Source organism: Copidosoma floridanum, unplaced genomic scaffold (assembly GCF_036245765.1).
Source record: "Copidosoma floridanum isolate Cflo_tuat_1 unplaced genomic scaffold, Cflo_Japanese_pri ptg000030l, whole genome shotgun sequence".
NCBI lineage: Eukaryota > Metazoa > Arthropoda > Insecta > Hymenoptera > Encyrtidae > Copidosoma > Copidosoma floridanum.
Window position 1 is genome coordinate 16,409,901 of NW_028321907.1, and position 14,959 is coordinate 16,424,859.

The window sequence follows — 14,959 nt, forward strand, 5'->3', positions numbered from 1 at the left end:
TTTGACGCGCCAACAGTGTGCGCGTTACGTTGTACGAACTATATGCGCACACCTATACGCGTCTTGGTTAACGAGGCCTGATCATCTCTGCGTGTTTATTATACATGTATAACATCTTGTCGCGACACGGAGACGCAGAGCATCAGCCAAAGACTTTATATACATACGGTAGACGACGGAAGTCCAAGTTAGCGGAGGGTCACTGCGAAAAGTTGTATACCCACGTGCAGGTATACAGGTCCAAGAGGAAGGAATGGCCGGCACGCGCCCTCCACCTAACAATGGCCAACTGCATGCACTTTTGGACCATCCGTAGCATGTACATTGCAGTGTATATAATTATATAGCTGTCGAAATTCTCTAGCTCAGCAGGGGAAGTATAGGTATACCTTGTATATACATACTCTGCTGCTGCCTCTCTACGGGTAATATATATATATATATCTCTAGCAAGCTTGGGATTTATGTACGACGCACCGTGTAGGCATTATATGGTATCGAGTGTGGGAGGATATACCCAGCCATTTTGGGTGAGTCGCATACGTCATAACAGTTCTCTTCTGCAAGTGAAAGCGAGGATGGGACGGTGATAACAATAACGAGAGGGAGAGCGACCATTAAACTAAACGATCGCGGGAATTTTTTTTTTTTTTTTTTGTAAATTTCAGTGCAGAGACGCGCCCTGACTCCTTGGCACAGTTTTCATTTTAATCATTGATTTCCGCCCCCGGGCCTCGAGCAAGTGCACACACACACACACACACTTTGTCCCAGTCGGCGAGGCCGGGAAAATTGAATTCCCGATCGATCCGAGCCCGCGATACAATGGGAAAGACAGCCCGCGGCTGTAGGTCGGTAGCAGCTAGCGCGTAGAGCTGTAGGTTCTGGGGTGGGCGCGGTGGTCTCGGGGAACACCCTTTGTTTCGAAGCATATACGTGTCGACCTCCTCACCCCCTTTGGACGGGGGCAATGGCCATTTTAGACTCCAAGGGGAAAAAAAAAAACCAAGGACAATCATTTGGTGAACTTTGAGCTCTTGCGGAGGTGTGCAAAACAATGAAGAACGGAGGTGTATTTGGTATTTTTGGTCTCGGTCATTCTGAGGCAAATGGCTCGCAGATATGATGACTTTTCCGTTTGTACGACTATATTATGTAGGAAAATACTGGGGCGAAAAAGTTTCCCTGGGAATAATACGGGGCATTCGAGTAAGATCAAAACCCAGTGACGGAGAAATTTTAATTAAACGCGAGTAGGTACGCAAAGGAGGGAGGAAACCCTTTAAGGATGACAACGTTCAAGGACGTTTTTTTATCAGTGGTTTCTCCCTCTCGTTGGATTTGTTTGTCGCATCATATTTTCGGAGAAACTATCGCCTGACGAGAGATATCAGTGCAACTTGTGTGTGAACCCTACTAATAAAACGTACACGGCGGTACTCGATGCTTTTCTCCAAGTACAACCATTAAAGTCGCGCTCCGGTGCCATCTCGTTGTAACGAGCTCGAGCAGTTTCCTGATCATCGCGGCCGTGACCAATTAAAAATTTGCATCGCCAATTACCCGTCACGTACACTGCACGCATAAGCACGGGTTTATTGAATATGCAACGAATCCACCTCGAGTGCGATAAATTTTCCCACTGAGCGACGGCCATCGCGAAGGAAACGTGTGTGTACAGAGATTAGCGCGACGCGTGCAACGGGCTGTCGTCGCGATAATTGCGCGTAGGGACGATGCTGTGTAATAAGTCGGGACCTGTAAAACACGACACTGTCCAATGCACGCATGTGCGTACAAAACGAGTAATCATCGCGGAGCATCCACTTGTCATGCGCGTCCCCGACAACAGGATGTGCTATGCTTAACGGAGCTCTGCGGTACGTTTTCCCGGAACTCGTTGAATATAATTTCATTTTTCCTCCGTCTACCGATTGGGCGATGGCGTTTTACTCGACGGCTTATCGAAGTGTAATTTTTCAGGGATGAGCCGGTCTCATGTGGCTGTTTTTCAGTTGTTTCAATGAAAGCGCCGATGAAAGGACTGGCTGTTTCTTCCAACTCAATAAAACTGTTTCGCCTTGTCTCGGGGAAAACATGCACTTATAATTTCCTCAAAGGCGACGTGAAATCGAAGACTAGGATCGGCAACTCTTGAAACCAACGTGCCAGTGGTCACACCGAGGAATGTTAATCTCAGTTTTTTCCCCCCAATCCCAAGCGCATCAACAGCATCCACAGGAGAGTTTCCTTTCTATAGAAGCTGAGCTGCGCAGTGGACTATTCTCGTCGCCAGATGTACCATTTAAACTTGCCTCTCGCGTTTTATAAACTCTATATATACAGACGCACATCCGGGCAATTCCAGATCGACCAGTGCGGCGATCGCAAGAACTAGCTCCGACGGATAGACAAACAACGTCGCGGGCTTTGATGTCGCAAACACGAGCAGAGAGACACGTTTTTTTTTTTTTTTTTTCTTCCTCCACCGTCACCGCGCACATATACACGTAGGATCGATCTTTCCCTTCGTAATTGCAGGGTACTCGCAAAACTTGCCTCGTTCAAACGTCCCTCGTGCGATGTCTTTTCTTTTTTTCTCTTTCGTTTGGCAATAATGCATGTATATTTTTTCTCCACATAGCCACATACACATATAGGTACGCGAAAATCATTCCAAGCTCGCTCTTTGCTAAAATTAATCCAAAACGTCGACGCAGTCTTGGCCGGTCGCCTCGTTTCTATAATTATCATCGTCTCGAATACAAATTTTCCCATAATTGCTTGAAACTCGTTTTCCTCTTCCTTTCATGTCCCTCCGCTCTCGGCGCACCACATCCGCTCCATTAACCGGTAACACTCCCTATAAATTAAAGGCCAATATCCCCGAGCACTCATTAGCTAAGTGCACACTCGAGTCGAGAAAGAAAACGCCCGGGCCATACGTACACGAATGCACGTGTATATATATACATATATAACCTGCGTGCACGGAGAGAAAACCTTATCGGTCGGGCAGTAAAAGAGAAGAATTTCCGGAAGATTTCTCCCCCCACCCCCTTTTTTCTTTTCTTTTCACCGTGCATTATACACACACACACACACACACACACACAGACAGACACCTCGAGCAACGCCGGTGGCTTTGAAATAAATTACCAGCCCCGCGACAAATGAAATTTCCCGCAATCTGCGCTCCTAAATCGAAGACGAATCCTGCTGGGAGCGGCTTTGTGAGCGCGGCCGAGAAAATCCCGCTACTTAAGCTACTCGACCGGGGTCTCGGATCGGCCGCGATAAGCTCATTTCTCTGATACACTCGATTTTCTCCAAGTGCCCCCCCCCCCCTTTTTTTCATACTCTCGCTTTTTTTCACCCCCTCCGATAATCTCGCGTGTACATGCATCACCGACTACACTGCAGCGAGATTTACACTTGCCCCGTGCGCGCTAATTTGCACTATCTCCGGGGCCGTATATATATATATATATATATACACAAGCATTTTGATAAAAATACTTATCACAGTGATACGTAGCAGCAGCTGTAAAGACAGTATTAAATTTACAAGTCGAGCCTGACGAAACGACAGGGGGCAAAATGTTGCGCAACGAAAGCTCATTAGAACAGCACGAAGGAGAAATATAATAATGATTTTATCGATTCGGTGGGATCTCAAAATATATAGGTGTGTATATTACTTATGTACACTGCAGGGGATGGAAGAAAAAAAAGTTCTCCGGCGCGAAATACACCGTGCGATCGCAATAAAATCGCGTACTTTGAACAGCAGAGCATGTGGCACAACGTTTTAACATTTCCACACGTACAAGTTACTGCACACCTATACAATATACGTGTATCCATGTATACCTGATGGGCGCTAACGCGTATCCACCGGTGGATCTATTCATAGCGATGCATCTCGGCAGACGCGTCTTGCTCTATACACCCCCTCGGTACCTATAGGTATAACTTCGGTACTACAGATGCTCGATATAATAGCGGGAAAAGAGTTTTCATCCACGGCGAGACGAAGCTGCAGAAGAAGAAGGAAGCAATAATCGTCCCTCTCTTGTGCTGCATCGGATCGCTCGTTCGTTTGCCCAGTGTGTTTGCACGTATACACATAATATTATATTCGTGTGCATTAACAATCATGCATCATATATAAGTTTCGCGCCTCTCTTTTGCATGGCATTGTAATGTTGTAAGTAAAATGTACCTATATGTAAGGTACTGCATCGCGAAATATCCGTTTCTAGCGGTCTGTGATGCAATCCAGGGCCTCCATTTTCGCTGTACAATCTTCGTATAGAGAGATGCCTTTCAACGCGCCAATGAGCTGATTTTTCACACCACGGGGACTCTTTTTTTTTTTTTTTTTTTTTTTTTATCGTTACCCCTTGCATAGTTTCCAAATTCTCTCTCCCTGCCGAGGCGTGTGATGCGTATACTCGAGTTTCAAACTCCCTTCCACTCGTTAATATACTCTTTGAAACAGAATCGACCGAGTTCCGAACTCCATTAGGATATACATGTAATTAGCAGTTTTGCATCGAGTGTGGCCGTATACCGGTTAACCTTACATCCCCAGGACACGATACGTTCTTTTTTTTACAAGTATAAATTGAATTCACGCAGTTTCCATAAGTAGGTATACGCGCTAATGGTAACATTTTCACATTTATATAACCCAAATATACTTACGCCCGACGGAGCGAGATGTACGGCCATCATACTAATCCACAAAAGAGGCCAAAGTCGAGAGTTCGTCATATTCGTTCGGGTCGTGCCGTTGGATTCATCCGGGGAAAAAAAGGTACCACCACACGCGGGGTACAAAAACATCCCGGAACGCGTATACAAAACCACTTCGCCCCGTAAAGGAAAGGAGGAAAAAAGCCATCTGGGGCTATTAAACGTTCTTTAAACTCCACTTGAGCGCGTCAAAGGGAAGAAGAAGAAGAAGAAGAAGAAGAAAGACGGACGAGTTCCCCGAAGCACACACGCACGCAGCCGCCGCAAGAGTCAAGCCAGAGGGGAAGGACCAAAAACACCCCTCGGATGCACCACACACGCGTCCCCCTCTTTGCTTGTATATTATATTTGTGCGCCTCTACCTCCCTCGAGAGGGATCAAGGAGGAGGGTACATATATAACATAATAATCAAAGGGAAAAAAATGTGAAAGCCGACCTCTCGGGCGTCCCCAAAGAATACACGTGTATGTGTATATGTATTCCGAGAAGGTGGAGAGTCATTGTCGAGGGGAGCACATATGGATGTGTCGGTGCAACGACGGTCCACGACAATGCGCGCCGGATTTCGACATTGTGTTGTTCTCGTTTATACTTGCGCTCGAGAGGATCGAATGTATATTATATACTTGGTGAATTTACCTATACACGGTGTATATAAGACGCGACGACAATGGGCGCCCACGGAGCTCATCCCGCGCCAATTATTCTCTCATGCTCGTGAGCTTTCAATAGAGGGGGGGGGGGGGGTCCTTTCGCTTTTTCATCCTGATTTTCAGGGCCGCGGACTGTATTATGCGCGAGCACTCGATTTTCCTACTCCCATCCTCGTTCGTTTTTTCTTCCCTTTCCGTCTCGTTCTCACTTTTGAGGAATAGCGCAGCGTATTATTGTGACACACGTGCTCGAGACCGACTGCGAGCAAAGAGCACATGGACCGATGAACGCAGGGGGGTGGGGGTTCTTTTCTTCTTTGGGTCGTTTGCGACTCGACGTTGATTTTTAAGCAGCTCTCGGTTGTCTCCCTTCTTCTCACCTGTCCGGTGGGGGGTTCTCCTCCGGGCTGGGGTGCAAGAACCCCTCCCCAACGGGGTCTTCGCACACTCGAAAGTGACTTTATCTCCCATATATTATATGCGATTCGTATTTTTTTTTTCAACAACACGTGTATACGTGCAGCTATTGCGTTTCTCGTTGCTTTCCAACGACCCCGGGCTCGGTCCATTTGAAAACCCATCAGAAAACTCGGAAACGCTGCCGGAGGGGGATAAAACACCCTTAAAACTCGAGCGCACGGGAAAGAGCTGCGCGTTCGAGACGCAGTGGAGAAAAGTACACTTTGGGAGGGCGTACTCTCGGACTCGTTGCTGGAGGATTTTCCAAACGAGCGCCAGGTGTAACTCCGGGCACCACGGGTGCAACAGCTTTTAAGCTCGCGGTGCGCGCGCCCCTCGAGATGAAGTGCTCGGAAAGGAGTCCAGCCGTCGTCGACAATGGGGCTCAGGGAAATGCACCGTGTGTACAATACGGTGGATGCTCGAAAAGTCCGGCTCCCGGTGTTACGCGTCGTCCCCGTGTACATATATATATACACACACTTTTCAGTTCAGTCGTAGAAACGGATCTGCTCCATCCGTCGATTCCCTCTTTTCGTTTACTGTACAGGAGAGAGGAAGAGGGGGACATGTTTTTCCGACGATGATCGATGGAGGACGGATCGTTATACTTTCTCCTTTTGTTCGCCAACGCTATACGCGTGTACCCACGCGCAACAGACGCGTGATTCATGGAGTGCGGGTTCCCGTCGAGCGTATACCCATACGCGTTGGAAATGATATCCGATTCTCGGGCTCGGCGAGGAGAGAGTATATATATACCCACGTATATTTTATACCATAGGTAGCTCGGAGTTAATCGGTCGTGAAAGATGGGTGTATTTTCGATGTCACGGGTACATCATCGTCGTCGTTGTGAGATCGAGTTCGGGGAGTCGAGAGAGAGATATGGGCGACCGAGGCGGCTGTTTTACGATCGTTTGATTTTTTTTTTTTTTTTTTCAGTTTGGTTGATTTATCGAGTATAACAAAAAAAAAAAAAAAAAAAAAAAAAAAAAAAGGAAAAACGTAATAAAGTTACACCGAGACAAACACGCGAAACTGATGCGATTCCACGGCCGCACGAGCGTAAAAACATCCCCCCGTCGGATATGCGAGGGCAGCTTTTGCAAGGGGCGGGCGGGGGAGAAAAAAAAAAGCCTCGTCGAGTCAGACGGTCGGAAACGACGACGAGTCACCGGCCGCAGACGAGTTTCCGGGATTGGGACGCGGTGGGAGGAGGGGATTTGCCTCTCTTTTTCCACCTACACCTATTTATACTCTTGTTAGCTACTTGCACCCGTAGAGCGCATAGCGGGCGGGCGGCCTAATCCAATTGAAAGGGAATCGAGTCGAGGGGGTCTCTCTGGGAGTCATTCGTATAGCTATGGGTGGGGGACCCCCCCTCGTCCACTGGTGTGGCTTCCGGGTAAGATCGCTCGTTGGGATTGATTGGGGCGTAAAGAATGTGACGAAAGGAAAGCATTCTCTCTCTCTTTTTTTTTTTTTTTTTTTTTTTTTTCATAGAGAAGTCGAGTCATTCCTCCGACGCGTCGTCATATTTTTTCAAGTACCTATACGATCCTTCCTCGGTGCACCCCATGTTTTCACTCGTGTGAATTTAGGTATCGATAAGTACATTCAAACAAATTTTAAAAGACTACACTCGTTCCGTAACGTAAGCGAACCGTAAACATTAAAAGAATCTGGGATGCTCTTAAATTAAACTGCTTTTTCTTGTGGAGTTAACGAAAAGTTACACCGATTATTTTCATGACGATTTCAGCGGCGTTTTACCTATTCTCTTGCATAATAACAACGTACCTATTCGTGGAAAATTTGTTGCCCTTTGCACACATACTATATAGGTATTACTTGGTAATTCGAGTACGTTCAAGTGAAAAGAAATTTTTTTTTTTTTGCAACAATGACGCTCGAGTTGTGATTTTTTATTATTCACAGAAACCGTGAAGAAGGTGGTTTCGGGTCGACGCGTTTGGGCAACGAAAAAGTGGCCAATAACCACAGTAAGGAATTTCACGAAAGTCAACCGGGTCAGAGCAAATTAAACGCGGCACCAACACCTCGGGAAATCGAGAACCCATACAGGTGCTTGTGCGCGCATATGTGTGTATAATAATAAGAATAACATATGCTTCGTATAAACGGCTCGAGTAGTATTCCAAAATGTACAAACGTGCCGTTGACCAGCTGGGCGATATCGGCGTGAAAGTTTCTCATTTTTCAGGCGACGCGTATTGAGTTATACCAACGGATCGAGGCCCCGATATAGGGCATACACACATACGTACACCAGCCGATCGATCCCGCCTACCGATATCTCACTCTCTCGGGATGAATTAGAAAAACCCCTTGCTCGTGCTTTTCAACGCTCGCGTGTTGCACACGAAAAAAGAGAAAGGGGAATCTTCTCTCTCGGGCGCGTACACACATATGCGATACATCCCACAAGGTGCGAGAGATCATCGCGCTGCTCTCACGCGTGCTCCGCTGCGAAGGAGAGAGAGAGCAGCTGCAAAAAACACACGCTCACCCCTTTTCGAAATTTATTTCGATGCTCGTGCAATTTATGCACACGAACGTGCGTAAAATCATACGCACACGCGCGTTGGAATTATTTTCGTGAATCTCTCGCACGTATTATATATATACATACACACACACCCGTGTGGGTAAGCGACTTTGGATATTCCTTTATCTCAGTCTCCCTCTTCATATAAGCCTTAAAAAAATGTTTACGGCGCGCGCGGACACGACGATGAGCCTCTGCTGCTTATCATCGGATCCGCGACTCGTAAATTCCCCGCTTTTATTTCCCAAATGCATATACGTACACACGTATATATTTCCGCGTCCTTTCCTCGGGCAGTGTTATTAATCCTCGAAATCATTGCTCTCGTTAAAGCGAAAATAAAGCGCGTGAATTTATATACAATCGCCTACTTTTAGCTGTCGTCCTGATTCCCCCACGGGTTATAATAATATATGCATTCATATAGAGAGGCCCCGCAAATACTTATGGGTGCACTTGCTGCTGCGGCGCTCACGGGTGGTTATACACCCCGTGCCATTTGTAAATACATCTACATACGCGAACTCGCGGCTAATCTCTCGATCGGCATCTATCGTTCCGTGCTTGCTATCCTATATATATATATATATGTGTAATGATACCAGTGCATGGCACTGTGTGAGAAAGTGACTTTCGAGGCCTTGATTTCTCCGAGAGTGCATGTATTATATCTTGCAAGTTTCGAGTTAAATGAGGTGATAAAAAAGAATTGAAGGATCTTCGTACGTATAATATGTAATATTTCCTTCTACGATACCGAGAGTAACCTTGTATACATATACATTGATTTGCGGTAAAACAGTTCGGGGGAAAAGAGTTTGCCTGAAAAGCTCTTTTTTCGCCCCACAAGAGATCCTCGAGAAAAAGATTTGTTAATTTTTTTTCCACCCCCCTGCCCCGCTGACGTGGGAAAAATTAAAACAGCCCGGCTTACCTAAAACAGGCGCGTGACGGTGCGCTTGTTGGTTTTAGCCTATTGTACACACCGAGGCGCGCAGTAGGGAGGCTAAACAAAGAAAAATTACCGGTGCACTCGGGGTAATACTGCAACCGTTAATTCATGCGCCGCGCCGCCAGTGCCACTGCCTCGGTATAATCTGCGATTTTTATCAGACGCACACCTCCTCCTCCCTTTCTCTCTGCTATTTAAACGCCAACTCGGTATAATTCGATTAAAAGAGCATTTCCCTCGCCTTGGATGGACTATTAGTTATCGTTGCACACGTACACTGCGAATAGTAATCGGGAATGCGGGGCAGCGCTCGATCCCGACTGCGGATAATGGCTCGAAAAAAAAAAGAAAAAAAAAAAAGACTGCTCGTAAATTACCGTACAAATACTCTGCGTTATAGGCTCTTATATTTATTACCTCGCACTTGGTGCTCTGAGTTTTCCGTCGATCCGTTGCATCGGTAGCGTCAAAAATGCTCTACTAATGGCTCATTAGGCCAACTGGTAATCGAAACGAAATAATACACGTAAGTATAAATACACCGATCCCCAGTCACCGATAAAACCTGCTGCAGCCATGTGTAAGAGGGGGAAAAAAAAAAGAGAACTGCTGCATTCGCTTATGGCCGGGAAACGCCGATAAATAAGCATCGCCGCGCGCACGAAATTCCAAGGATTCCCCGGCGTCTGTAAAAATGCCACGACTCGCCTTGGAGCCCATGTGGAAGAGAGCGCGGGGACTTTGGAAATGAAAGAGCGAACCCTTCCCTTTCTCAAGCGTAATTTTCGCATCCTGGTGATTCCTAACCCCCCCCCCCCACACTCGACCAACCTTCCATCCTTTTTTTTTTTTGCAAGAATACCTACACGCATCGCGAAACAAGGATGATGAGCGATTGTGCGCGAGTAGTCGCTTATTAAGCCCGCGAATTCCAGAAGCAGTAGCGAGTGCGTCGATATCTTTCCCTCTGCTTGCTCCCTGGGAAAAATGCACGAGGAGGAGGGCGCAAACGATAGTGAGAACAGCGTGACCCCGAATGACGGTTCCCGAGAGAGGAGAGGTCAGGAGTCGTCGTCGCTGCTGGAGTTTCGCGGAGGATGAACGAAGGGAGGAAAAACGGACGATCGATCATCATTACCCCCGGGAGCCGTGCGATTCCGGCATACCGATCTTTTACCGATCAGTACAGCGTTTTTGAACGATAATTTCCACGTGAGCTTTCACGCACCTGAGCTCCGGTCCCTAAAATCGGTATATTGGTAATACACAGGGATCTCGATCCGCATCGGCGACGTCGCAACGATACCGAGGATCACCAGGGCGCTCGCTGCGAACTCGTTCCGATTCCCAAGTTATAATCGAATCGGTCGTGGCTGAATGATAATGCAACGAGTTAGTCCTAATCTCATGGATTATTCATAATATTTATATGACCAGCTGTATAACAACTCGATTTCAAAGTCACATCAAATTGCGTTGGGGATGCTTTGTATCCGAGGACGCACCGAATCGTTGGCTTGTTTGAGGGTATCACAAGTATTTTATAAATAGTATAAAGCTTTAGTTTTGGGTTTTCATGGAAAAAAAAGTTTCGTCTTTGACCATCGGGTTACTTCTCAACGAGATTTGGGTGCGGTTCGAGTTATTCCAAGTTCCACATTCGATATCCCTCACTTCCATATCGAGCCTTCTCGATGCGTAAAAAAAAAAAAAAAAATTGCCGATCCTCTCTCTGTATACCTCCTGCCGCAAGTAAGACACAGCTTCCTACGCGATACAGGTATGGGTATACAAATATACTCGTATACGCCAGGAGAGCGAAAACCAGCATCCATATATATGTATATAGGAGCGGTAGCAAGCCGAGCCCCTTTCTCTCTCGCTCGCTCGTTCGCTCTTTTTCGAGCCTTATGGTATATACACCACTGTGCACAGAGAGTACCTATCCGTACACATACACACACAAGAGTATATACATATATACATAAGGTAAGAGGCATCTCGTGGCACGAGCTCGCTCGCGCAAGCCGTACGGACCTGAGGAATGCGCTCGTCCGATCCCACGGCTTTCCCCCCCCCACCCTCCTTTACCACTCGCACTCCCTCCGGCCGGCTCATGGCTCTCTTTTTAGCTGCATGCGCGCCACGGAGAGGACATGATGCTGGTACCGATGCCGGGTACACGTATAACTGTATACATCTGTATATATATATACGCTCCGCACGCCCGCCGCTCCTCTCCTCTCGATCGAAGTACTTACAGGGTATATGTATACTTACATGTACCTGATGTGTACCGGCCAAAGAGAGAGTCGCCGGTCGCCGGTATGCACACACATATATTATGTACTCTGCTCTCTTTGGCTATAGTCGTTACACGCACGTACGTATACACACACGTGCGTGAAACACAGAAAAAAGGGGCTTATTCTTAGGGTAACTCGGTCCATCACGTGTGGCGGTAGTCCTGATTTGGTGCACAGAGGGTTGCATTAGCTTGAAATTATAGGCGCTTGTAGTGAGCGGAGGAAAAGCGCGATTATTGCAACGACTATGTGGATATAAATATATTGCATACGCGTCTGCGAGAAGAGCTATAACTTGCGTCTCTGTTGAGGGGCTGAAGGGAACAGGAAACTCTTGCAACGGTCGAGGTCCGTTTATTTTGCGCTCGTTAGCCGAGGACCGAACGGAAGTTGATGTGCGGCTTTCCTTGGCGGACACGTGACTCCAGTGTACATACAGGTTTTTTTTTTTTTTTTTTTTTTTTTTTTCATTGAGCCTCTAAGTATTTTGTGCAAGGAAAAAATGAATGACTAATAATTACATTTTGGTGAGCTTTTCCAAGCTCTTCAAAAGTTAAACATGTCCACTGAGCAATACAATCCATCATTGTGCAATCTAACAGTAGGCGGGTTTTGTATATCAGAGCTATATTGGTTGGAAAAAAAGAAATCTCAACTTATACTCAGAGTATACGCACAAGGGCAGTATTGTTATGGATATACGTCAATATTTCTTCCCTAGGCTGCTCAATACGTTTTGTTTTCTTCATTTCGTGTTGGTCGTACACAACCTGCACACGATTGTGGTCAACAAGTACAAAAAAGAGAAACTTTGTGACTCGAAGTCGATTGGTTTCAGAGAAAATATAAATCCATACCGGCAAAACAGTAAAAATCAAACCCATCGCTTGATCGGAACATCCAAGTCACAAAGTACACAGGCTTCTTGGTCTTTGGAAAAGCTGACTAAAGCTCTCCCTCGCGTCCTCGTATAATCTTTGAGATCGTTTCATTAAAATACCACACACAAGATAGACCGTACATGTAGTGGATTGCAGACTGTGCGCTTCAAGTGTTGCCCTTTTTTATCTTTTTTTTTTTTTTTTTTTTTTTTACTCCACGTAGATACCTCGATACTATCTGCCCTTTCGAGTGGCTCTCTCTTTTTTTTTCCCCCCCAGCACGACGTGGGCACTCGAGCAAAGTCAAGAGACTGCTGCCGTTGCCCTATAGGCTCGAGGTGCAAGTTGAAGCCTCGAAGGGTTTCCGTAGTCGGGGTTTTATCGGATTTTAAAGCACGCGAAGGCCGGAAGCGACGTGGCCCACGCGCTCTATTGATCGGGGGAAGCCAGCGGACACCCGAGAGCTTCGACCGCGACAGGGATGATTTCAAAAGCTTCGCTCGCAGTGGTTTACTCTGCTCGTAGGGTTGGAGCACAGGACATGATTGGTGAGAGAATGTTGTGCTTTTAATATCACCAAACAAACAAAAATTCTTTTTACCAAAGGACATGCGTGCCACTGTTGCGTAATCGCCGATTGTATCGTCAGCGAAGGGAAAAAAGGAGCTCGTGACATGTATATGTTATATGCATCGACCCAAACAGGGTACGTAATTCATACAGCTTCAAGCAGGAGAAAACAAGAGAACTACGATTTTACGACCAGATGTTTCAGGCTCCGGTGATGATCGGCAAACCACCGTTACGAAACCATGAAATTCAAATGAGGAAGATTCGTATGCCCGGTCAAACAACAGTGATTGATACGTGTCCCATGCAGACTACAAAACCTATAGTTATTCTATTGAAATACCCTCACCTACATGCCAATCTCCACTAATATCCTCCCTCTCGTAACGGGCACTTACTTTGAGTTTCTGCGTGTGTCCGCACCTGCAGCAACAGTACGACATGTAATCCGGCAGCGGTGGCACGAACTTGAGCTGGTGTTGTTTCTGACCGATGCCCGGCTGGTTATCCCTCCTGGGCTGTTTGGCCGGACTGTGCTCCTCGACCAGTTTTCTGTAGTGCACCTTGAAGATGGGCCTACCCGTAGACGAGGAGGAGGGCGACGCCGAGCCCTGAGCACAACCACTAGCACCACTGGGACCACAATAGCCGCTACCACCAGCACCACCACCAACCCCGACGGCGGCAGCGCGGCCCAGCCTGCCCATGATGGCAGTGAAGGCCGCGAAGGTGCGCCGCCGACGCGCGAATCGCCTCATGCCGCGGTGCTGCTGCTTCTGCTGTTGACGAGCCGCCCGGTAACTCGGACCCCCTACCTGCCAGCCGCTACCGGTGCCGATTACGGCACTGCCGCAGCCGGCGTACGGCTCCGCCGAGGCGCCCTCCGTTAGAGCCGCCACGCCGCCGAGACACTGCTGGCTGCTCACTGCACGCCCCGACCGACACATGCACGCCGATCGACTAGGACGACGACGACGATGGCCACCTTCCCTCCGCGATCTTTGCACCAATGATGACGATCTTTGCGCGTACCATCTGCTCACGGGCCGATCTTTTTTCCGCCCCGGGAGATCGTCATAACGAGACGGCCGATCCCAAAATCGGTATATGTTAACACTCGCGCCTTTTAAAGCTTACCGATCGCAAGGCTCGGCCGAGTTCTTTTTCTCCGTGGGGCACTGGGTCTGGCTGTGCTCGGCAAATCGGCCGATCCGGCACTACGCGCGGGGAGAGACTGAGCCGCTTCGAGAGAGAAACAAGACAGAGACGGCCGAGTCCGAGAGTCTCGGAAGGAGAGCGGCCCACACGTATAATATACACTCGCAGTCCCCCTCCCCATACTTATGGGTATGTGTGTATATGTACGTACACCTACGGGGCCTCCTCTCTTTCTCTCTTTGCTTGCCTTCTTACCGGTCGTACATATATCTGTATGTTATATACAGCCTACTCCTCCACTGGAGTACGGACTCTTGTGCACGGCATTGAACACGTTCAACGGCAGCTGGCGAATACCACCACCACAACCTTCTCTCTCCCTTTGGCTTCGTTCTCCCTCTGTGTGTATAAGTGCGATATATCGTATGTGTATAGTACACACATATACGCGTACGCGATGCCTAATATGTAGAAGCTCGCGGACGCGACGTATATGTACACGTTCGCGTTCTTTGACCCCTTCTCTCTCCTAAGAAAGAGACGCAAAAGGGGAACATACGCGTACTTGTGCACGTTTCGTACCCTATGTATACGTACGTACGCCCATACAGGTATTATCACCGGTGTCTCTCTCCACTTTTTTCTT

General features: G+C 47.5%; 1 protein-coding gene across 1 annotated transcript in view; it reads right to left on the minus strand.

The window, feature by feature from the left end:
- The window catches only part of LOC106639676 (uncharacterized), a 40,551-nt gene extending 26,638 nt beyond the window's left edge, over window positions 1-13,913 (minus strand). Inside the window, exons 1-2 of the mRNA XM_089596553.1 lie at window positions 13,836-13,913; window positions 13,554-13,766 (exon numbers count right to left, since the gene is read on the minus strand). Of these exons, the coding sequence (XP_089452679.1) occupies window positions 13,554-13,766; window positions 13,836-13,913 (291 nt within the window). The remainder of the gene's footprint in view (window positions 1-13,553; window positions 13,767-13,835) is intronic.
- Between the last annotated feature and the right edge of the window lie 1,046 nt (window positions 13,914-14,959).